Raw genomic sequence first — 26,324 nt, 5'->3', positions numbered from 1 at the left:
CTGCTTTCAAAAAACAGAGTTCACTGGAGGTCCAATATCTTATAGTGAATGTAAACTTTCATGAATTAGTGCCCGGTTTTTAAAAATACTATTAAAAACAAGAGCACTTTCATTCATGAAAGTTTACATTGCATCAAACACTTTTTCAAAATACTTACCTTTCTCTTGAGCAAAGCCGGATCGCCGATCCCCCGCCCATAGTTCCTCTGTACTTACAGTACGTCACCAGCTTCCTCCAATCATGGCTTCCCTCAGAGCGTCCATCTCGTGAGGCCACAACGTGATTGGAGGAAGCCGGTTTAGTCATTGCTGTTTAAGTACAGCAAGAGAAGCAGGCGGGGGATTGGCGATCCGGCTTTGCTTAAGAGAAAGGTATTTGTAAAAATAGCCTGCTATGTAAACTTTCATGAATGAAAGTGCCCCTGTTTTTAATAGTATTTTTAAAAAACAGGCACTAATTCATGAAAATTTACATTCACTTTAAGTGGGTGTGAGTACTGCTGTTGGCAATAAGTTAAATTGCTGCTCTTTTTATGACTGGATATAAGGTTAGTTGAATTACTACACTGTGTGTTACCGGAAAAATGTGGTTAATACCTGTATTTTAAATGCTGGCACACTGAGCATATCTAGTAAGGCTTTACATGCAGAAAAAAATGCTAACACTAAACAGTGCTAACTTTTACTCAAAACATTTTTGTCAATACATACAAACTTTTGACAGGAATGCCCTTTTAATTTTGACTTTACTGTCCCTTTAACTTATGGGAAGAGGGTAAAACAATGAAATTGTATTGCAAAATTGTTTTACTAGTATGCATAATGAAACATTTTACTACAAAAGTATTTACAGTCCCTTTAATCTGATTGGACAGAACATGAAATGTTAAACAACCTTCCAATGTACCTTCCAATGTACTTTTTATATGTATAATTTTTATTGCAACTTACAGATTACATAGGTGGATGGTACAGAAATAGCATTTGTACAATCAAAGATCACAATTCTGGGATAAGACAGAATTAGAAGATATCAGTGGTCTTGCAATGTAATGTCTCCATTATGAATGTTCATTTGCGGAGAGCATAAAGGGTCTCTGGAGAACGTCAATGTCCATTGCAGCATTTGTGACACTTAAAGGGACACTCAGGTTAAATTAAATTTTCATAATTCAGATACAGCATGTAATTTTAAACAACTTTCCAATTTACTTCCATTAAAAAAAATGTGCACAGTCTTTTATATTTACAATTTTTGAGTCACCAGATCCTACTGAGCATGTGCAAGAATTCACAGACTATACGTATATGCATTTGTTATTGGCTGATTGCTATCACATGGTACAAGGGGAGTGGAAATATACATTACTTTGAAATGTGTTCTAAAAAAAATCTACTACTCATTTGAAGTTCAGACTAAGTGCTATTGCATTGTCTTGTTATCTTGCATTTGTTCATTATGCAAATCTAATGTGTTGACTGGTCCTTTAATTGCCAAAATCATGTTATATCTTCCCAGTAAGTAAAATGTCGTCTAGTTCCTAACCAATGTACTTATTGTATCAATGTTGCTTGGTTCTTTTGGTATCCTTTGTTAAAGAGAAATTCCAGGTGAGCTCAGGAATGTGCACATATCTTAAGCCATCTTGCAGCAGTGTTTGCAACATTGTTTATAGCAACGTTTAACATATTTGCAAACACTGCTGCATAGGCTGTTATAGACATGTGGACACTCCTAAACTCCTATCGGTCTACCTAGGTTTAGTCTTCAGCAAAGAATACAGAGAAAACAAAGTAAATTTTAAAAAAAGAAGTAAATTGGAAAATTGTTTAAAATTGCATTCTAAAATTGAATCATGAAAGTTTAATTTTGACTTTACTGTCCCTTTAAGAAGATAATTCACATATAGAAGGTTTATTTTCGGTTGTTTTATGGCTTTAATAAGTATTTGCTATATTTTCCCGATTGTGAGTATAGAATTACTACATTTTAGGATTTTCCGGTGAGCGGTGGTTTCAAGAATCAGGTTGTTTGGTGAACCAAAACGTGACATTTAAATTGAGAAAGTTCTTCTAACCTCTTCTGTTTATTAGCCACTTCCTGACTTTTCAGCCCACTCATGTCGGGTGATGTCACGACTAATTAGCGCTTGCAGTCCAGAAATATATGCTCATGTATCATTTCTGCCTGTATGCACAGCACAAGGCAAGTCAAAACTAACGAAAGCAAAATGTAAGAAAGGGAGTGGAATGGAAACTTTTGTCAATCATCCCGAAATTATCGCACACGCAGCCTCGTTACGAAACCGGTGTTCGCACTGATAACACCACAAGTGATATTGATATAAAGTGAAGCGGATGGGCAATATTTAAAGAAACATTACAAAAAAAATGAAGTCTTAAAAACTATAAGTAAATCGCGTAAATCACCCCTAACGACGTAGTAATGTCACGTAAAAAATCCATACACAAACTGTATTAATCAGTGCGAGGTTTTTTTTAAATGGAGCGTGTTTAAAACGAACGTATCACGTTACCATGGAAACCAAGGGACATTTGAGACGGAATGTGCTTGACAGGTGAATATACTGTGGGTGTAGGGTACAAAATGTAGCCTCAGTCACATAACCCCAAAATGCAATATCCTCTCATGCGGGCAAACACCCACTGGCCAGTTCCTTCTTTGCGACACCACCCTTCCAGTTTCTCATTTCTATTGGTAAAATTGCACATACGTTTATTAGCGCTGATAGGGCTTCTGTACCGGTATTGCTTTTGGATTGGTTGAGCACTTTCACCCCCTTCAAGCAATGTCTCAATGCCCACCCCTTGAGTGACGACGCCTCTCGTGATTGGCTGGCAGGGAACATGGCGAGGAAGGCGGACGGAGAAGCTGACAGTGACCCAAGGTTCTGCCCGATGGCCGAGGTGACAGAGGCACCGCAGCATGAACCTGGGTGCGATAACAGCCCGAGATGGGGCCCTCAGCACGCTGGAGCCAAGGAGTTAGCGGAACTTTACTCCCCAGGTGCGTTTGGCTTTTGCAATACTCGGGGGGAACCGGTGTACTACCGGCTGGAAGAGATGCAATGCGGTGATGTATATCATAGTTAACCATGTTGCTACTAAAGAGGGTTGCAACTTGCTATGTATTGCGTTACATCTCTTTCTGATAGCCAAGGGTTGAACGTACTGTACTTGTTATAACAGGGTAATTGCTAATGACGCAGGTTATAGCAAAGATCGTCTGCAATCTTTATAATACCTGGCATTAAGGTGATTTTTGCCAGTATGTATTTATATTCCACTGGCTGGATGCTTGTGTATTACAGTTTGTTGGGTTCTGTAATGAGTGCTACTGTCATCCTGTCTACTAATTAGTATTGCAGTGACTAAATATAGTGTTTATGAAGAAAGCTCTGGGCTTGTATTTTTGGAATGAAACTATATACTCCATACATATAGTTTGCACAGTGCTTTTTGACATAGGTGAGTGGGAAGAAGGTGTGTTTTGATACAACTTCAATGTCATGACATTTGGGCCATCTCTTGCATTGTACATATTACACTCTAGTCTTTACAACCAGCCTCTTTTTTTTAAGACAGTGCTGGTTGAAGAGTTTTCTTATTTCATAGCTTTAGTTTGTGATCAGTGGTTTGATAAGTAGGTGCAGATTTATTTGCTTATTTAAAGTGAAATTAAAGTCATTTCAATTTATGGGGAAAATCTGCCAGAGAGATACCTCTCAAAATTGTTTAGCTTATCTGTTTAGATGTGACCAATAAGGGCTGGATAAAAATGATCTCATGCACTGCCCTAACCAATCAATTTGTAGTATGTCATGTTAAGAGCTAACTATATAAAACTGCATTATGCAGTAGTATCCTCCATAAGATAGAGGGGTGTCAATGGACTATTAAAATATAAATTATTGTTTTTTGGTAAGCACTTTTGTGTGGCTTGCTTTACCAATTTTACTGTATGTTGGCTGTTTAATCTTCTTTTAATATTGCTGATTCTTATATAGAGATAACACTGCAGCAGTAGCTAAAGAAGTGCAAATGATGTGTTTATTATCGTTATTACTGTACACTCCACATAATTCTTTAGAGGTATACAAGGGATGCAGTGAATACATTATGAACACAATATAGGTTAATATAGCAACAGGAGTTGAGGGGTCTGTTTCTGCAGCGACTTACCAGCACATACGCATGCTTTTTATTATATGCACATATGTATGGTCAACAAAATGTGTACGTGTTTCCTGTGTCAGTTTGTAAAGGGTTGAGCGATATGTGGATTTTACATGAATTATTGGTTTGCGCTTGAATGAATGACTACAGTAACCAACCAAGGCCATGTTTATTCAGTTAGCAATAGCTTGCTTCTTTTGAATAAGCCGCGTCACAAAATACTTTACTATAAATCTTGGTTTACAATATGATGTGTCTGTGGGTTTTTTCCACATTTTTTTTTATCAAGAAGACCTCTCTAATTGCCTTGAATAGCATCTTTGATCTGTGTGATTTCTGTGGGGAGAAATCTAAACTACACACTATTATAATGGTTTTTAAAAGAAAAACAAAAATTTATGAAGCTGTGTTAAAATTAATTCTGTTCTTGTATCAAATTATTATAAAAGCATACTGTTTCTGATTTAAAAAGGGGCTCACGTTTAGAAGCACTGTAATTGCTTTGTGAAAAATAACCATACATTTTGTATTTGTATAGCACTGTCCATATTCAGTCATTTTCCATTTTGATAGAGGATTTGAATGTGAAGAGATCATACATAAATAATGGAAAATTAGTGCCTGCTCTAAAGGTTTTACAGTGTAATAAGCATAAAAATAAGTAATACATTGTGCATGAAAACGTATAATGAATGCTCTGACCAAAAAATATAGTTTGTATATACAAGGGAATACGTAGTGTGTATACACACAGTCATCTTACACTCTCTCTTCTCTTCTCTCTTTTCTCTTCTCTCTCATATTCTGCTCTCTTAGGACTGTATAAAACTCTGTGCTTAACCTCAGCAAAAGGGGTATAAACATTGGTAAGATCCCCTTGGATGCAATCTTTACAGCTCTAATGCTGAACACATCTAGTGATTGGTGGGGTTGTGAAACTGCTGCTGCCTATTGGCTCAACAGTTGTCTTCTGCTCAGTGCCAGCAGTTCTCTACAGCTCATGAACGACACTTTGTGTTCAATTCCTTTGTGGGGTGGGTTAAACCAACATAGTTCTATGGTGAGTATTGAGACAATTATATGCTGTAACAAATTTGAGCATGTAATTTAACACAGGGCTCATCTAACCCAGGCAGCCACTGGCACCTTTAAAATTAGGGCCTGGTGCCCTTGTTTAGAGTCCCCAAGATGCCACTACCCCCCCCCCTTCTCCAGCCACAATTAAAATGTAGCTTGGTGCGGCTGTATCCTTTCTGACCTTCCAGCTTTTATTGTGTTAAATATATACATATGTATGTCTGCATGTATACATATTTTGTTTATGAACATACTATTATGTTTATTTTAACAAACAATAAACGTTAAACCAGGACTCTAAATATAAAAAATCTCATGAGTGGCAAAGAAATAAGTACAGCTCATACTAATATATATATATATATATATATGTCAAATAGTATGAATGAGGACTATTAATGCCTATCAATATTTACACCCAGTGGAATCACAACCTAAGTATTAGTAGGCTCTACAGATTCTGCAGCATATATTTTGAGGCTTAAAGTGACTGTAAAGTTTAATGAATAAGTGCCCAGTATCTAAAACTAATCTTATAAACAGGGGCACTTTCATTCATTAAACTTTACAATGAAGCTTCTTTTTTAAAATACTTACCTTTCTTTATGGAAAACAAACCAGCGATCCTTCACCTGCGTCTCCTGCGGTAGTTAGCAGATCGATGATGAATCTGGCTTCCTCCAATCATTTCATGGCCCTACAAGCTGGACGCCAAAGGGGGCACGAACGATTGGAGGAAGGAGGATTCTGTTTTCCATAAAGAAAAGGTAAGTATTTTAAAAAAGAATCATCATTGTAAAGTTTAATGAATGAAAGTGCCCCTGTTTTTAAAATTAGTTTTAGATACTGGACACTTATTCATTAAACTTTACAGTCACTTTAAGTAATAAAATCAAACATCTAGTATAGTTGTGCTCATAAGTTTACATACCCTGGCAGAATTTATGATTTCTTGACCATTTTTCAGAGAATATGAATGATAACACAAAAAATCTTTCACTAATGGTTAGTGTTTGGCTGAAGCCATTTATTATCAATCAACTGTGTTTACTCTTTTTAAATCATAATGACAACAGAAATTACCCAAATGACCCTGATCGAAAGTTTACATACCCTGGGGATTTTGGCCTGATAACATGCACACAAGTTGACACAAAGGCGTTTGAATGGCTATTAAAGGTAACCATCCTCACCTGTGATCTGTTTGCTTGTAATTAGTGTGTGTGTATAAAAGGTCAATGAGTTTTTGGACTCCTGACAGACCCTTGCGTCTTTCATCCAGTGCTGCACTGACGTTTCTGGATTCTGAGTCATGGGGAAAGCAAAAGAATTGTTAAAGGATCTGCGGGAAAAGGTATTTGAACTATATAAAACAGGAAAGGGATATAAAAAGATATCCAAGGAATTGAGAAAGCAAATCAGCAGTGTTCAAACTCTAATCAAGAACTGGAAAGTGTGTCAACTTGTGTGCATGTTATCAGGCCCAAATCACCAGGGTATGTAAATTTGATCAGGGTCATTTGGGTAGTTTCTGTTGTCATTATGATTTGAAAAGAGTAAACACAGTTGATTGATAATAAATGGCTTCAGATAAACACTAACCATGAGTGAAAGAAAAGATTTTGTGTTATCATTCATATTCTCTGAAAAATGGCAAAGAAATCATAAATTCTGCCAGGGTATGTAAACTTATGAGCACAACTGTATATTTAAAGGGACATAATACTCATATGCTAAATCACTTGAAACTGATGCAGTATAACTGTAAAAAGCTGACATGAAAATATCACCTGAGCATCTCTATGTAAAAAAGGAAGATATTTTACTTCACAATCTCCTCAGCTCAGCGGAGTAAGTTCTGTGTAAAAAGTTATACTCAGCTGCTCCCAGCTGCAGGTAAAAAAATTAAAAAAATGAAGAAATGAACAGCAGCCAATCAGCATCAGCAGTGCTGAGGTCATGAACTCTTACTGTGATCTCATGAGATTTGACTTAACTCTCATGAGATTTCATAGTAAGCTTCCTTTACCTGATTGGTGAAATAATATGAGAGTTCACGATGCTCATCCCTTCAGTTGTCCCGGGAAAGACATACTAATATGCTGCTTAGAAATCCTTTACAATGGGAGGTGGCTACTGAGGAACGTTTGAGGTAAAATATCTTTCTTTTTTACATAGAGATGTTCAGGTGATATTTTCTAATCAGCTTTTTACAGCTATACTGCATCACTTTCAAGTGTTTAAACATTTGGGTATTATGGTCCTTTAATCTAAATAGGTTGGTTTTGATATAGTGTTTGTTTTGAAACAAACTTGTGTTGAAATAACAACATGATAAATATATGATTACCACATGGAATAAATTGAATGTGTTGCTAGCTTTTAAAAATAAATTACTAAATTATATCCTCATGTAATGTATAACAATCCAAATATCTAATTTATTAAATTATTAATTAAACAATTATCTAAATATTTAATGTCTCAAAACTTAAAGGGACATGAAACCCGAAAAATGTCTCACGATTTAGGTAGAACATACAATTTTAAACAACTTTCTAGTTTACTTCTATTATCAAATTTGCTTTATTCTTTTGGTATCATTTGTTGAAGGAGCAGCAATGCACTACAGGTTTCTAACTGAAAACATGGGTGAGCCAATGACAATCAGTATGTATATGCAGCCACCAATCAGCAGCTAGAACCTATGTTCTTTGCTGCTCCTTAACTCTCCTAGATAGCTTTCAGCAAAGGATAACAAGAGAAGGAAGCACATTAAATAATAGCAGTAAAATAGAACGTTGTTTAAAATTGTATGCTCTGTCTAAATCATGAATGTCTAATTGTGACTTTACTGTCCCTTCAATTCCCCAGAGAGACTGGGGTGCATTCTGTGAAATGCAGGATCCTAACCCTATAATTCACAGTGATTGGCTTACATGTACATCTTGTAATTTATTTATGTCCCTAATTGGGCACAGAAAAGGAGATGAGAATACAGCTCTCAAGGGGTTTTTCTAGGGGTTTGTCCACAAGCATCTCCCTGATATCTCTTCCTTTTTATATACGGGCTTCTCAAGCGTATCATAGGAGGTGGTCAGCACAGTTCTAAAAAGGAAGAGACGCAGGGAGGTACCAGTTAGCACTTAACAGAGCGACTGACTGTTCTCTGTAAAGTAAAGAGAATCTCATATGAGATGGTTCTCTTTTTCTTCACTAGTTTACACTACAGAGCACAGTCAGTCTCTCTTGTGCTAACTGGCACCTCCCTGATGTCTCTTCCTTTTTATATCTGTGCTGACCACCTCCTCACTGCCTGAGGGATTTGTTTTTTCACCCCCCTATTTATGGGAGGCATTTGTGGCTTAGGTAGGAAACTCCTAGTACCTAATCCCGTGTCCATATAACTACCAATACAGATATGGTTCTATGAAAGCATGGGAAAAAAAAGGTCAAAAGTATTCTCTTGAGCTGACAATAAAAGAAGCAATATGCAGTTGGTTGCATGAAAGGATAACAGAACTCTTACTACATGAACTAAGATATGCAATTGGGTCCTGTGTCCCCTCACCTCCAATAGCTTTCTTTGCTAGTTGGCAGCCCTGGCTGCTTCACAACTTGTGCAGAATTAAGGCTGTGACACACTGCAAGCGATGCGGTGCATCGCTTCTGAAGTTCATATATTTCATCTCTGAGCGCTCAGCTACGCGACCTAACGCAGCAGAGTGCTCAGAGATGAAAAGGCAGGACACACTGAGCGCGCACAGCTGCATCTACATGCTGCGTGCTGCTCTGCTTGCAGTGTGTCACAGCCTTAAGGGTTAACAAATGCTTCCCAAGAATAGGGGGCTGAAAAAACAAATCCCTCAGGCAGTGAGGAGGTGGTTAGCAGTGCAGTTTTAAAAGGAAGAGACATCAGGGAAGTGCAAGTTAGTAATTTACAGAGAGACTAACTGTGCTCTGTAAAGTAAAGACAAAGAGAACCTAGCTATCTCATAAGTAGTCCGGCTGGCTGCTATCTAGATACAGTCATACGTCACACATGAAACAAAAGTGAAAGTACTTTACCCACTCACCTGCTTCTTATGACGGCACGTCACTGGGGTGAGCCAGTGACAATTGGTGTGTGTGTGTGTGTATATGTATAGAGAGAGGGAGAGAGATCTCTCTCCACTCATATACCGGACCGGGTACACATCCCATGACCCTGCAACATGCTTAGCCCTGGGTGCTCACAGGAAGCTGTGCTGTCCCCAGAGTCGCAGGCAGTTAACCCCAGACAGGTCTGGGTGCAAGAACCATTGGGAAAATTACAAAACAAATTAATACAACACACAGAGAAAGTCCAGCACTCACAAGCTCTCAGCTAAGATTTAAAAGCAAAAATGGAAAGGTTAGTTACCGCATTTGGCTAAAAGGGACAACCCCATTTGCTGGACTTTCTCTGTGTGTTGTATTAATTTGTTTTGTAATTTTCCCTATGGTTCTTGCACCCAGACCTTTCTGGGGTTAACTGCCTGTGACTCTGGGGACAGCACAGCTTCCTGTGAGCATCCAGGGCTGAGCATGTTGCAGGGTCATAGGATGTGTACCCGGGCCGGTATGAGAGTGCAGTCTCCTTCTGTGTTCAGTATATGTCTAGGGTGATTACATAAGCCTGTGCACCATTCCCTTCTTCCCAGTTTGTTTGGATTTGAGAGCTTGCATTGTGTGGCTGTTTTAGGATCCCAGGTATTGGAAAGGACCTTGATGTGGTACCTGGGCTTGTCCCATTTGGCCAAATGCGGTAACTATCCTTTCCATTTTTGCTTTTAAATCTTAGCTAAGAGCCTGTAAGTGAGTGCTGGACTTTCTCTAATCTCTGCAAAGAAAGAAGAGGCACTCACAGGACTTAATGAACATTTAATTTTATTGGTAATTCATTAACAAAGGTTCAGTCAACGTTTCGGTCCTCACAGGGACCTTTATCAAGACTGTATCGTAATCAATATACGTGAAGTATGTTCAGCGGTGAGATATATATTTATGTAGCCATCAATCAGCAGCTAGAACCTAGGTTCTATGATAATCAGTATATATGTGCAGTCACCAATCAGCAGCTAGAACTTTGGTTCTTTGCTGCTCCAGGGCTTACCTAGATAAGCCTTTCAGCAAAGTATAACAATAGAAGGAAATTGGAAAGTTGTTTAAAATTGTATGCTATGTCTAAATTTTGACTTTACAAGTAACTTGCCAGATTCTATGTTATACATAGACTTTTTTTTGTATTAAAGGGACATTCTAGTCAAAAATAAACTTGCATTATTCAGATAGGGCATGTAATTTTAAACAACTTTCAAATTTTCTTTTTATCATCAATTTTGCTTTGTTCTCTTGGCTTTCTTACTTGAAAGCTAAACCTAGGTAGGCTCATATGCTAATTTCTTAGCGCTTGAAGGCCGCCTCTTATCAGCATCCGTTTTGACAGTTTTTAAAAAATAGAGGGCTTTAGTTCATGTGTGCCATATAGACAACATTGTGCTCACGCATGTGTAGTTACCTAGGAGTCAGCACTGATTGGCTAAATTGCAAGTCTGTCAAAAGAACTGAAATAAGGGGCATTCTGCAGAGGCTTAGATACAAGGCAATTACAGAGATAAAATGTATAATAATATAGCTGTTGGTTATGCAAAACTGGGGAATGGGTTATAAAGGGATGATCTATCCTTTTAAACAATAACAATTCTAGTGTAGACTGTCCCTTTTTAATGGTCATAAAATATGTTTTAAGAGGATTTATTTTGCTTCCAGCCATCCTCCATGAAGTATCCACGCTAGGTAATATTATTCTGAGGTTGTATTTTAAATTCATGACAAAGTGTTAAGTTAAAGGGATACTAAACACATTTTTTTTCCATGATTCAGATAGAGCAGCAACTTTCTAATTTACTGCTATAATCACATTTTCTTTGTTTTCTTGCTATCTTTATTTAAAAAGCAGGAATGTTAAGCTTAGGAGCCAGACCATTTTAAGTTCAGCACCATAGATAGAACTTACTTATTGGTGACTACTATTAGCAAACCAACAAGCAAGAATAACCCATGTTCTGAACCAAAAATGGGCCGGCTCTTAAAGTGACACTGAACCCAAATTTTTTATTTAATGATTCAGATAAAGCATGCAATTTTAAGCAACTTTCTAATTTACTGCTATAATCATTTTTTCTTCATTCTCTTGCTATCGTTATTTGAAAAGCAAGAATGTAAGTTTAAAAGTTGGCTCATTTTTGGTTCACAACCTGGGTTGTGCTTGCTGATTGGTGGCTAAATGCACCCACCAATAACCAAGCGCTGAACCAAAAATTGTCTGGCTCCTTAGCTTAGATACCTTCTTTTTTCAAATAAAGATGGCAAGAGAATGAAGAAAAATTGATAATAGAAGTAAATTAGAAAGTTGCTTAAAATTGCATGCTCTATCTGAATCATGAAAGAAAAAAATTGGGTTTAGTGTCCCTTTTAAAATAACAAAATATCACGACTGATGTATTTCAAGGTTATGGCTTTTTCAAAGGTAGACTTGCCGACTTGTAAGATTATGTACATTTTACGGTGTGTTGACTGGCTATGTTGGTTTAATACCATGCCAGTTATAGAATAAGCATATTTAATTGGATAAGGTCCTATTTGCAAATCCTAAATTGCAAAAATGAAGATAACATTTATTTTTACATAAATAGTGAGGTGGATTTATATCGCAATAGAGACTCTCCATATTATTAGAAGAGATTATTGTAATTCATTATATAGCCGTACAGTGAAACGTTTAATCCAAACACTTAGAACCAACCATCTTATTGGTCAACATCCGATTTAATCAAAGTATCTTGATTTAAAGGTGACAATAAAAGTTACATACAAAAATCCCTTTAAAATTCTGAAAACTGTTTGAATAATAAAATACATGAAGAAATAAATATACGTCTATTATTAGTTACAATATTTCAAGGCTATTTACCAAGATTCTTGCTGATCAGAACTAAATTACATATGTGTTGAAGAAACTTTTGTTGTGTATGTGTCTTGTTGAGCATTTCTGTTTGTTTCTACATGATGTCATGGGCACCGGGAGCATGAGTGTATTACTGCTAGAGCTGCAACTTAAGATTATTTTCATAATCGATTAATCGGCCGATTATTTTTTCGACTAATCGGATTACAAGAAAAAAAATCCTATATTTAAAATTAAATCCACATATTGAGTGTTATAAATATAAACTTCAGACTAAAACTTTACATTAACACAACTGTTTGCCCAAGTTTGTAAGCAGCAGAACACATTTTTATAATTAAGCAAAACAAAACCACAAACTGTTGAAAAGAGGTAGAACTAATAAGAGGTAGACTTACACTGTTTATAACATTCTGTTATTCACTCTTTCAGAAACTTTGCATTGAAATGCAAAAAATGTCAACATGTTCACATGCTCCTGGTTGAGGCTGGCTCTCCTTTATTTGAAAGCTATTTTGCCTGCAGCAGAGAAGAGGTGCTCAGATGGTGTTGAGGTGCCTGAGATGCATAAGTAGGGGTTTGCCAATATCACCAAGGTGGGATATTTATCTTTGTTAGCTCTCCACTAATGCAAGGGGCCTCTTAACAAAGTAAGCCTGGACTTCATTCTGACATAAAAATATCTTGAATATCTATATGCAATGGTAAACAACCAGCTATAAGGTAAGGGGAAAAATATCTACTCCACTCCTAAAATAACATATATATATATATATATATATATATATATATATATATATATATATATATATATATATACACACTTACAAAGGTTGAATTTGGTACGTATTCGAATTAATAAAAAAAAAAAAAAAAGCAAATGGCCTAAAGACTATATATCAGTAACAGGACACAGCCTTACACATTTATATATACAGTACATATCGGCAATAGCAAGTGATCTGCTAATAATTGTGCAAACAGGTAATAGTAACATAAATTCATATAACAAATTCCATCAATCTAGGGCTAGGTGTAAATAAGTTTGGCACTATAGCATGGGCATAGTCCCAAATCACCTGATTTAATATAAACAATCCAAATTATGACTCCTATTTTATTTCTGGGTTACACATAAGCTAGGAGTAGTTGCAAACTTAAAAATAAACTTATAGTGTCCTGAAAAAGTGAAAAGTAAATGTCTGTAGACGTCCTTTAGGCTAAGGGCATAACCATAAAACACAATACCATGTGCAGGAGCTCATTGGAGTAAAGCAGCTGGTGCAACTAATGGCAAACCAACTAATTGATTATGAGATTCGTTGACAACTATTTTCATAATCGATTATTATCGATTATGCCGATTAGTTGTTGCAGCTCTAATTACTGCTACAGCTGTACATGGCATACTGATGAATAAGCAGTGGGGTGGTGTACATAATAAGTTAAATAAACAAGAAACCCATTTTTTTTTTCTTTCTTTCATGATTCAGATAAAATATACAATGGTAAAACAACTTTCCAAAGTACTTCTTTTTCTAATTTGTTTCCTCCTATTGGTATCCTTTGTTGAAAATAATACTTAGGTAGGCTCAGGAGCAGCTATGCACTACTTGGAGCTAGCTGATGATTGTTTGCTGTGCATATATGCCTTCTGTCATTTAGCTAAACTGGGTTCAGCTAGCTCCCAGTGATCAAAGGATACCAATAGAATGAAGCACATTTGATAATCTAAGTCAATTGGAAAGTTGTTTAAAATTGTATGTTCTGTTTCATGTCCCTTTTGACTACCAGTTCTTTGTTAAAGGGATACTGAACCCAATTTTTTTTCTTTCATGATTCAGATAGAGCATGCGATTATAAGCAACTTTCTAATTTACTCCTATTATCAATTTTTCTTTCTTCTCTTGCTATCTTTAGTTGAAAAAGAAGGCATCTAAGCTAAGGAGCCAGCAAATGTTTGGTTCAGAACCATGGACAGCACTTGTTTATTGGTGCTGTCCAATCGGCAAGGACAACCCAGGTTGTTCAACAAAAATGGGCCGGCATCTAAACTTACATTCTTGCTTTACAAATAAACAAACATACCAAGAGAATGAAGAAAATTTGATAATAGGAGTTAATTAGAAAGTTGCTTAAAATTGCATGCGCTATCTGAATCCTGAAAGAAAAAATTTGGGTTCAGTGTCCCTTTAACTTTTCAAGGAAAACAATGCTTTTAATGGAATTTGAATTGCACTAGTATCCATTTCAGTTTTCATTTTTGTCTAATTATGTTAAAAATAATTACATTTAGTAGAATTAATGATACTGATGAAACTGTGTGACAGCCCCTTGGTAAACTTGGATGTTTGATATTTGCAACTTGCCCTTCATTGTGCCTGTAATTTTAATAAAACTAAGTAATTCCAGTTGAACTGGTTAGATCACATTCCTATCCTATTAATTGCTGAGAGAGCACTACATTCCACAGACTTTGACAGCATTTGTATGAAATACTCAGTTACTCCCTATCACTTTTAAAACTATGCAAGTGAAATAATTTGCATAATGCATTGTGTTAGTGATTTGTAAAGTTAAAGGGACATGAAACCCAAATATTATTTATCATGATTCAGAAAGGGCATGCAATTTTAAACAACTTTACAATTTACTTCTATTTAATTTGCTTCCTTCTCTTGTAATCCTTTGCTGTATGGTTTATCTAGGTAAGCTCAGGAGCAGCAAAGAACCAAAGTTCTAGCTGTGTGTATATATATATATATATATATATATATATATATATATATATATATATATATATATATAATATAAAACCAATTGTCATTGGCTCACCCATGTGTTCAGCTAGAAACCACTACTGCATTTCTGCTCCTTTAACAAATGATACCAAAAGAATGAAGCAAATTTGATAATAGAAGTAAACTGGAAAGTTGTTTAAAATGTTATGTTCTACCTAAATCATGAAAGAAAATGTTTGGGTTTCATGTCCCTTTAAGATATAATCTCAACAATATTTGTAACAAAAAAGTAAATGAAGGGCAATTTCATTGATTAAAATAATTTTAGACGCTGAAATACATAATCACCCTTTCATTTTCTTATACATTCCACTGTTCCTCCGCCCGCAATGCATAATCTATAAAGTGTAAAATGACGAATCGCACTGTAGCTAATCGTAATCCGCCACCTTTGCTAGACACTGAAATTTCGGCCGCAGAAACGTTTTGGACAAAAATGGTATTTTTGGTTATTTCGGTTTTCGTTTTTTTTGCTTTTTATTTTCGGTAAAATTATTGTGTAGCATATTTCAAATTTGATGCCAGCCTAGAGCTGCTGTTTGAGTTCATTACTTGACTTACTGTTTTGCATATAATAATAGTTTCTCCTGTTAAGTGTGGTCAGTCCACGGGTCATCATTACTTCTGGGATATTAACTCCTCCCCAACAGGAAGTGCAAGAGGATCACCCAGCAGAGCTGCTATATAGCTCCTCCCCTCTACGTCACACCCAGTCATTCTCTTGCACCCAACTAATAGATAGGATGTGTGAGAGGACTGTGGTGATTATACTTAGTTTTTCATATCTTCAATCAAAAGTTTGTTATTTTAAAACAGCACCGGAGTGTGTTGTTCCTTCTCAGGTAGAATTTGAAGAAGAATCTACCTGAGTTTTTTGTATGATTTTAACCGGCGTAGTTAAGATCATCTTGCTGTTCTCGGCCATCTGAGGAGTGAGGTAAACTTCAGATCAGGGGACAGCGGGCAGGTTAACCTGCAAAGAGGTATGTAGCAGCATATTATTTTCTGAGAATGGAATTGACTGAGAAAATACTGCCATACCGATATAATGTAAGCTCAGCCTTAAATGCAGTAGTAGCAACTGGTATCAGGCTGTCATGTATGTATATTTACACTTCAGTATTCTGGGGAATGGCACTTCACTGGGATAATACTGTATGCATAAGACTTTAGCCTAACTTGCAGTGGGATCGACTAGCAACAGGCTTTCTAATGACATTTCATTTATTGATGTTAAACGTTTTTGCTGGCATGTTAAATCGTTTAATTATCTGAGGTACTGGGTGAAAAATTGTTTGGGCACTGTTTTTTTTTCCACTTGGCGGTTGTTTTATTTAATTTAAGACAGTTTACTGATCTCCCTCACTGTTGTGTGTGAGGGGGAGGGGCCTATTTTGGTGCTTTTGCTACGCATCAGAAAATTCAGTCACAAGTCTGTTTTCTTCCCTGCATGATCCGGTTCGTCTCTACAGAGCTCAGGGGTCTTCAAAAGTTAGTTTGAGGGAGGTAATCACTCACAGCAGACCTGTGAGATTGTGCTTTGACTGTGATAAAAAACGTTTATATTCTGTACATTTTTTCTGCTATTCAGGGTTAGTTATCCATTGCTAATTGGGGCAATCCTTTGCTAAAATTGTGTTTTACCGGAAAGAATTTGATGTTATAGTTTCTCCGGTTTATTATTACTCAACTGTCATAACTTTTTTCCTGTGCTTCTTAAAGGCACAGTACGTTTTTCATATTATTTGTAAATTGCTTTGAAAAGTATTTCCAAGTTGCTAGTTTAATTGCTAGTGTGTTAAACATGTCTGACTCAGAGGAATATCTCTGTGCTATATGTGCTAAAGCCAAAGTGGAGCCCAATAGAAATTTGTGTACTAATTGCATTGATGCTACTTTAAATAAAAGTCAATCTGTAGAAATTGAACATCATTCACCAAACAACGAGGGGAGAGTTATGCCGACTAACTCGCCTCACGTGTCAGTACCTGCATCTCCCGCTCGGGAGGTGCGTGATATTGTAGCGCCGAGTACATCAGGGCGGCCATTACAAATCACATTACAGGATATGGCTAATGTTATGACTGAAGTTTTGTCTAAATTACCAGAACTTAGAGGTAAGCGTGATCACTCTGGGGTGAGAACAGAGTGCGCTGTTAATAATAGGGCCATGTCTGATACTGCGTCACAGTATGCAGAACAGGAGGACGGAGAGCTTCAATCTGCAGGTGACGGTTCTGATCCCAATAGAATGGATTCAGACATTTCTAATTTTAAGTTTAAACTCGAAAACCTCCGTGTACTGTTAGGGGAGGTATTAGCAGCTCTGAATGATTGTAACACCGTTGCAATCCCAGAGAAATTATGTAGGCTGGATAGATACTATGCGGTACCGGCGAGTACTGATGTATTTCCTATACCTAAGAGGCTTACAGAGATAATTACTAAGGAGTGGGATAGGCCCGGTGTACCATTTTCCCCCCCTCCTGTATTTAGAAAAATGTTTCCAATAGACGCCACCACACGGGACTTATGGCAGACGGTCCCTAAGGTGGAGGGAGCGGTTTCTACTCTGGCTAAGCGTACCACTATCCCGGTGGAGGATAGCTGTGCCTTTTCAGATCCAATGGATAAAAAATTAGAGGGTTACCTTAAGAAAATGTTTGTTCAACAAGGTTTTATATTGCAACCCCTTGCATGTATTGCGTCTGTCTCGGCCGCGGCCGCTTTTTGGTCCGAGTCCCTGGAAGAGACTCTTGACTCAATAACTATAGATGAGATTTCAAGCAAGCTTAAAACACTTAAGCTAGCTAATTCATTTGTTTCAGATGCCGTAGTACATTTAACAAAACTTACGGCTAAGAATTCCGGATTCGCCATTCAGGCACGCAGAGCACTGTGGCTAAAATCCTGGTCAGCTGATGTTACTTCTAAATCTAAATTACTTAACATACCTTTCAAAGGGCAGACCTTATTTGGGCCCGGTTTGAAAGAAATTATCGCTGACATTACAGGAGGTAAAGGCCATGCCCTGCCTCAAGACAGAGCCAAACCTAAGGCTAGACAGTCTAATTTTCGTTCCTTTCGTAATTTCAAGGCAGGAGCAGCATCAACTTCCTCTGCTCCAAAACAGGAAGGAGCTGTTGCTCGCTACAGACAAGGCTGGAGACCTAACCAGTCCTGGAACAAGGACAAGCAGGCCAGAAAACCTGCTGCTGCCCCTAAGACAGCATGAATCGAGGGCCCCCGATCCGGGAACGGATCTAGTGGGGGGCAGACTTTCTCTCTTCGCCCAGGTTTGGGCAAGAGATGTCCAGGATCCCTGGGCGTTAGAGATCATATCTCAGGGATATCTTCTGGACTTCAAATCCTCTCCCCCAAAAGGGAGATTTCATCTGTCAAGGTTGTCAACAAACCAAATAAAGAAAGAGGCGTTTCTACGCTGTGTACAAGATCTTTTACTAATGGGAGTGATCCATCCGGTTCCGCGGTCGGAACATGGACAGGGGTTTTACTCAAATCTGTTTGTGGTTCCCAAAAAAGAGGGAACCTTCAGGCCAATCTTGGATTTAAAGATCCTAAACAAATTCCTAAGAGTTCCATCGTTCAAAATGGAAACTATTCGGACAATCCTACCCATGATCCAAAAGGGTCAGTACATGACCACAGTGGATTTAAAGGATGCTTACCTTAACATACCGATTCACAAAGATCATTACCGGTATCTAAGGTTTGCCTTCCTAGACAGGCATTACCAGTTTGTAGCTCTTCCATTCGGATTGGCTACGGCTCCAAGAATCTTCACAAAGGTTCTGGGTGCTCTTCTGGTGGTACTAAGACCGTGAGGAATTTCGGTAGCTCCGTACCTAGACGACATTCTGATACAAGCTTCAAGCTTTCAAACTGCCAAGTCTCATACAGAGTTAGTACTGGCATTTCTAAGGTCGCATGGATGGAAGGTGAACGAAAAGAAGAGTTCTCTCTTTCCACTCACAAGAGTTCCCTTCTTAGGGACTCTTATAGATTCTGTAGAAATGAAGATCTACCTGACAGAAGACAGGTTAACAAAGCTTCAAAATGCATGCCGTGTCCTTCATTCCATTCAACACCCGTCAGTAGCTCAATGCATGGAGGTGATCGGCTTAATGGTAGCGGCAATGGACATAGTACCCTTTGCACGCCTACATCTCAGACCGCTGCAATTGTGCATGCTAAGTCAGTGGAATGGGGATTACTCAGATTTGTCCCCTACTCTGAATCTGGATCAAGAGACCAGAAATTCTCTTCTATGGTGGCTTTCTCGGCCACATCTGTACAGGGGGATGCCATTCAGCAGGCCAGATTGGACAATTGTAACAACAGACGCCAGCCTACTAGGTTGGGGCGCTGTCTGGAATTCTCTGAAGGCTCAGGGATCATGGACTCAGGAGGAGAGTCTCCTGCCAATAAACATTCTGGGATTAAGAGCAATATTCAATGCTCTCCTAGCTTGGCCTCAGTTAACAACTCAGAGGTTCATCAGGTTTCAGTCGGACAACATCACGACTGTAGCTTACATCAACCATCAAGGAGGAACAAGAAGCTCCCTAGCGATGATGGAAGTATCAAAGATAATTCGCTGGGCAGAGTCTCACTCTTGCCACCTGTCAGCAATCCACATCCCGGGAGTGGAGAACTGGGAGGCGGATTTCCTAAGTCGTCAGACTTTTCATCCGGGGGAGTGGGAACTTCATCCGGAGGTCTTTGCCCAAATACTTTGACGTTGGGGCAAACCAAAGATAGATCTCATGGCGTCTCGACAGAACGCCAAGCTTCCTTGTTACGGGTCCAGATCCAGGGATCCGGGAGCGGTCCTGATAGATGCCTTGACAGCACCTTGGACCTTCGGGATGGCTTATGTGTTTCCACCCTTCCCGATGCTTCCTCGATTGATTGCCAGAATCAAACAGGAGAGAGCATCGGTGATTCTAATAGCGCCTGCGTGGCCACGCAGGACTTGGTATGCAGATCTAGTGGACATGTCATCCTGTCCACCTTGGTCTCTGCCTCTGAGACAGGACCTTCTGATCCAGGGTCCCTTCAAACATCAGAATCTAATTTCTCTGAAGCTGACTGCTTGGAAATTGAACGCTTGATTTTATCAAAACGTGGTTTTTCTGAGTCAGTAATTGATACCTTAATACAGGCTAGGAAGCCTGTTACCAGAAAGATTTACCATAAAATATGGCGTAAATACTTATATTGGTGCGAATCCAAAAGTAAGGTTAGGATTCCAAGGATATTGTCTTTTCTCCAACATAGGTGTGTCCGGTCCACGGCGTCATCCTTACTTGTGGGATATTCTCTTCCCCAACAGGAAATGGCAAAGAGCCCAGCAAAGCTGGTCACATGATCCCTCCTAGGCTCCGCCTACCCCAGTCATTCTCTTTGCCGTTGTACAGGCAACATCTCCACGGAGATGGCTTAGAGTTTTTTAGTGTTTAACTGTAGTTTTTATTATTCAATCAAGAGTTTGTTATTTTAAAATAGTGCTGGTATGTACTATTTACTCAGAAACAGAAAAGAGATGAAGATTTCTGTTTGTATGAGGAAAATGATTTTAGCAACCGTCACTAAAATCCATGGCTGTTCCACACAGGACTGTTGAGAGCAATTAACTTCAGTTGGGGGAACAGTGAGCAGTCTCTTGCTGCTTGAGGTATGACACATTCTAACAAGACGATGTAATGCTGGAAGCTGTCATTTTCCCTATGGGATCCGGTAAGCCATGTTTATTACGATCGTAAATAAGGGCTTCACAAGGGCTTATTAAGACTGTAGACTTTTTCTGGGCTAAATCGATTGATTATTAACACATATTTAGCCTTGAGGAATCATTTTATCTGGGTATTTTGATATAATAATATCGGCAGGCACTGTTTTAGACTCCTTATTCTTTAGGGGCTTTCCCAAAGCATAGGCAGAGTCTCATTTTCGCGCCGGTGTTGCACACTTGTTTTTGAGAGGCATGGCATGCAGTCGCATGTGAGAGGAGCTCTGATACTTAGAAAAGACTTTCTGAAGGCGTCATTTGGTATCGTATTCCCCTTTGGGCTTGGTTGGGTCTCAGCAAAGCAGATACCAGGGACTGTAAAGGGGTTAAAGTTAAAAACGGCTCCGGTTCCGTTATTTTAAGGGTTAAAGCTTCCAAATTTGGTGTGCAATACTTTTAAGGCTTTAAGAAACTGTGGTGAAAATTTGGTGAATTTTGAACAATTCCTTCATGTTTTTTCGCAATTGCAGTAATAAAGTGTGTTCAGTTTAAAATTTAAAGTGACAGTAACGGTTTTATTTTAAAACGTTTTTTGTACTTTGTTATCAAGTTTATGCCTGTTTAACATGTCTGAACTACCAGATAGACTGTGTTCTGAATGTGGGGAAGCCAGAATTCCTATTCATTTAAATAAATGTGATTTATGTGATAATGACAATGATGCCCAAGATGATTCCTCAAGTGAGGGGAGTAAGCATGGTACTGCATCATTCCCTCCTTCGTCTACACGAGTCTTGCCCACTCAGGAGGCCCCTAGTACATCTAGCGCGCCAATACTCCTTACTATGCAACAATTAACGGCTGTAATGGATAATTCTGTCAAAAACATTTTAGCCAAAATGAACACTTATCAGCGTAAGCGCGGCTGCTCTGTTTTAGATACTGAAGAGCATGACGACGCTGATAATAATATTTCTGAAGGGCCCCTAACCCAGTCTGATGGGGCCAGGGAGGTTTTGTCTGAGGGAGAAATTACTGATTCAGGGAACATTTCTCAACAGGCTGAACCTGATGTGATTGCATTTAAATTTAAGTTGGAACATCTCCGCATTCTGCTTAAGGAGGTATTATCCACTCTGGATGATTGTGACAAGTTGGTCATCCCAGAGAAACTATGTAAAATAGACAAGTTCCTAGAGGTGCCGGGGCTCCCAGAAGCTTTTCCTATACCCAAGCGGGTGGCGGACATTGTTAATAAAGAATGGGAAAGGCCCGGTATTCCTTTCGTCCCTCCCCCCTTATTTAAAAAATTGTTTCCTATGGTCGACCCCAGAAAGGACTTATGGCAGACAGTCCCCAAGGTCGAGGGAGCGGTTTCCACTTTAAACAAACGCACCACTATACCCATAGAGGATAGTTGTGCTTTCAAAGATCCTATGGATAAAAAATTAGAAGGTTTGCTTAAAAAGATGTTTGTTCAGCAAGGTTACCTTCTACAACCAATTTCATGCATTGTCCCTGTCGCTACAGCCGCATGTTTCTGGTTCGATGATCTGATAAAGGCGGTCGATAGTGATTCTCCTCCTTTTGAGGAGATTATGGACAGAATCAATGCTCTCAAATTGGCTAATTCTTTCACCCTAGACGCCACTTTGCAATTGGCTAGGTTAGCGGCTAAGAATTCTGGGTTTGCTATTGTGGCGCGCAGAGCGCTTTGGTTGAAATCTTGGTCGGCTGATGCGTCTTCCAAGAACAAGCTACTTAACATTCCTTTCAAGGGGAAAACGCTGTTTGGCCCTGACTTGAAAGAGATTATCTCTGATATCACTGGGGGTAAGGGCCACGCCCTTCCTCAGGATCGGCCTTTCAAGGCAAAAAATAAACCTAATTTTCGTCCCTTTCGTAGAAACGGACCAGCCCAAGGTGCTACGTCCTCTAAGCAAGAGGGTAATACTTCTCAAGCCAAGCCAGCTTGGAGACCAATGCAAGGCTGGAACAAGGGAAAGCAGGCCAAGAAACCTGCCACTGCTACCAAGACAGCATGAAATGTTGGCCCCCGATCCGGGACCGGATCTGGTGGGGGGCAGACTCTCTCTCTTCGCTCAGGCTTGGGCAAGAGATGTTCTGGATCCTTGGGCGCTAGAAATAGTCTCCCAAGGTTATCTTCTGGAATTCAAGGGACTTCCCCCAAGGGGGAGGTTCCACAGGTCTCAGTTGTCTTCAGACCACATAAAAAGACAGGCATTCTTACATTGTGTAGAAGACCTGTTAAAAATGGGAGTGATTCATCCTGTTCCATTAAGAGAACAAGGGATGGGGTTCTACTCCAATCTGTTCATAGTTCCCAAAAAAGAGGGAACGTTCAGACCAATCTTAGATCTCAAGATCTTAAACAAGTTTCTCAAGGTTCCATCGTTCAAGATGGAAACCATTCGAACTATTCTTCCTTCCATCCAGGAAGGTCAATTCATGACCACGGTGGATTTAAAGGATGCGTATCTACATATTCCTATCCACAAGGAACATCATCGGTTCCTAAGGTTCGCATTCCTGGACAAACATTACCAGTTCGTGGCGCTTCCTTTCGGATTAGCCACTGCTCCAAGGATTTTCACAAAGGTACTAGGGTCCCTTCTAGCTGTGCTAAGACCAAGGGGCATTGCTGTAGTACCTTACTTGGACGACATCCTGATTCAAGCGTCGTCCCTTCCTCAAGCAAAGGCTCACACGGACATTGTCCTGGCCTTTCTCAGATCTCACGGATGGAAAGTGAACGTGGAAAAGAGTTCTCTATCCCCGTCAACAAGGGTTCCCTTCTTGGGAACAATAATAGACTCCTTAGAAATGAGGATTTTTCTGACAGAGGCCAGAAAAACAAAACTTCTAGACTCTTGTCGGATACTTCATTCCGTTCCTCTTCCTTCCATAGCTCAGTGCATGGAAGTGATCGGGTTGATGGTAGCGGCAATGGACATAGTTCCTTTTGCGCGCATTCATCTAAGACCATTACAACTGTGCATGCTCAGTCAGTGGAATGGGGACTATACAGACTTGTCTCCGAAGATACAAGTAAATCAGAGGACCAGAGACTCACTCCGTTGGTGGCTGTCCCTGGACAACCTGTCACAAGGGATGACATTCCGCAGACCAGAGTGGGTCATTGTCACGACCGACGCCAGTCTGATGGGCTGGGGCGCGGTCTGGGGATCCCTGAAAGCTCAGGGTCTTTGGTCTCGGGAAGAATCTCTTCTACCGATAAATATTCTGGAACTGAGAGCGATATTCAATGCTCTCAAGGCTTGGCCTCAGCTAGCGAGGGCCAAGTTCATACGGTTTCAATCAGACAACATGACAACTGTTGCGTACATCAACCATCAGGGGGGAACAAGGAGTTCCCTAGCGATGGAAGAAGTGACCAAAATCATTCTATGGGCGGAGTCTCACTCCTGCCACCTGTCTGCTATCCACATCCCAGGAGTGGAAAATTGGGAAGCGGATTTTCTGAGTCGTCAGACATTGCATCCGGGGGAGTGGGAACTCCATCCGGAAATCTTTGCCCAAGTCACTCAGCTGTGGGGCATTCCAGATATGGATCTGATGGCCTCTCGTCAGAACTTCAAAGTTCCTTGCTACGGGTCCAGATCCAGGGATCCCAAGGCGGCTCTAGTGGATGCACTAGTAGCACCTTGGACCTTCAAACTAGCTTATGTGTTCCCGCCGTTTCCTCTCATCCCCAGGCTGGTAGCCAGGATCAATCAGGAGAGGGCGTCGGTGATCTTGATAGCTCCTGCGTGGCCACGCAGGACTTGGTATGCAGATCTGGTGAATATGTCATCGGCTCCACCTTGGAAGCTACCTTTGAGACGAGACCTTCTTGTTCAGGGTCCGTTCGAACATCCGAATCTGGTTTCACTCCAGCTGACTGCTTGGAGATTGAACGCTTGATTTTATCGAAGCGAGGGTTCTCAGATTCTGTTATCGATACTCTTGTTCAGGCCAGAAAGCCTGTAACTAGAAAGATTTACCACAAAATTTGGAAAAAATATATCTGTTGGTGTGAATCTAAAGGATTCCCTTGGGACAAGGTTAAGATTCCTAGGATTCTATCCTTCCTTCAAGAAGGATTGGAAAAAGGATTATCTGCAAGTTCCCTGAAGGGACAGATTTCTGCCTTGTCGGTGTTACTTCACAAAAAACTGGCTGCTGTGCCAGATGTTCAAGCCTTTGTTCAGGCTCTGGTTAGAATTAAGCCTGTTTACAAACCTTTGACTCCTCCTTGGAGTCTCAATTTAGTTCTTTCAGTTCTTCAGGGGGTTCCGTTTGAACCCTTGCATTCCGTTGATATTAAGTTATTATCTTGGAAAGTTTTGTTTTTAGTTGCAATTTCTTCTGCCAGAAGAGTTTCAGAATTATCCGCTCTGCAATGTTCTCCTCCTTATCTGGTGTTCCACGCAGATAAGGTGGTTTTACGTACTAAACCTGGCTTTCTTCCAAAAGTTGTTTCTAACAAAAACATTAACCAGGAGATTATCGTACCTTCTCTGTGTCCGAAACCAGTTTCAAAGAAGGAACGTTTGTTGCACAATTTGGATGTTGTTCGCGCTCTAAAATTCTATTTAGATGCTACAAAGGATTTTAGACAAACATCTTCCTTGTTTGTTGTTTATTCCGGTAAAAGGAGAGGTCAAAAAGCAACTTCTACCTCTCTCTCTTTTTGGATTAAAAGCATCATCAGATTGGCTTACGAGACTGCCGGACGGCAGCCTCCCGAAAGAATCACAGCTCATTCCACTAGGGCTGTGGCTTCCACATGGGCCTTCAAGAACGAGGCTTCTGTTGATCAGATATGTAGGGCAGCGACTTGGTCTTCACTGCACACTTTTACCAAATTTTACAAGTTTGATACTTTTGCTTCTTCTGAGGCTATTTTTGGGAGAAAGGTTTTGCAAGCCGTGGTGCCTTCCATTTAGGTGACCTGATTTGCTCCCTCCCTTCATCCGTGTCCTAAAGCTTTGGTATTGGTTCCCACAAGTAAGGATGACGCCGTGGACCGGACACACCAATGTTGGAGAAAACAGAATTTATGTTTACCTGATAAATTACTTTCTCCAACGGTGTGTCCGGTCCACGGCCCGCCCTGGTTTTTTTAATCAGGTCTGATAATTTATTTTCTTTAACTACAGTCACCACGGTACCATATGGTTTCTCCTATGCAAATATTCCTCCTTAACGTCGGTCGAATGACTGGGGTAGGCGGAGCCTAGGAGGGATCATGTGACCAGCTTTGCTGGGCTCTTTGCCATTTCCTGTTGGGGAAGAGAATATCCCACAAGTAAGGATGACGCCGTGGACCGGACACACCGTTGGAGAAAGTAATTTATCAGGTAAACATAAATTCTGTTTTCTACAAGAAGGTTTAGAAAAGGGTTTATCCGCTAGTTCTTTAAAGGGACAGATTTCAGCTCTGTCCATTCTTTTACACAAACGTCTGTCAGAGGTTCCAGACGTT

The 26,324-nt window shown here is 39.6% G+C and overlaps 1 protein-coding gene across 1 annotated transcript in view; it reads left to right on the top strand.

The window, feature by feature from the left end:
- Positions 1-2,868: 2,868 nt before the first annotated feature.
- PEDS1 (plasmanylethanolamine desaturase 1) overlaps positions 2,869-26,324 on the top strand; it is a 260,434-nt gene continuing 236,978 nt past the window's right edge. Inside the window, exon 1 of the mRNA XM_053692365.1 lies at positions 2,869-3,028. Coding sequence (XP_053548340.1) covers positions 2,869-3,028 — 160 coding nt within the window. The remainder of the gene's footprint in view (positions 3,029-26,324) is intronic.

This window comes from Bombina bombina, chromosome 1, assembly GCF_027579735.1.
Source record: "Bombina bombina isolate aBomBom1 chromosome 1, aBomBom1.pri, whole genome shotgun sequence".
Taxonomy (NCBI): domain Eukaryota; kingdom Metazoa; phylum Chordata; class Amphibia; order Anura; family Bombinatoridae; genus Bombina; species Bombina bombina.
Note: the sequence above shows the minus strand (reverse complement) of the source record. Positions and strands in the feature narration are given on the sequence as shown.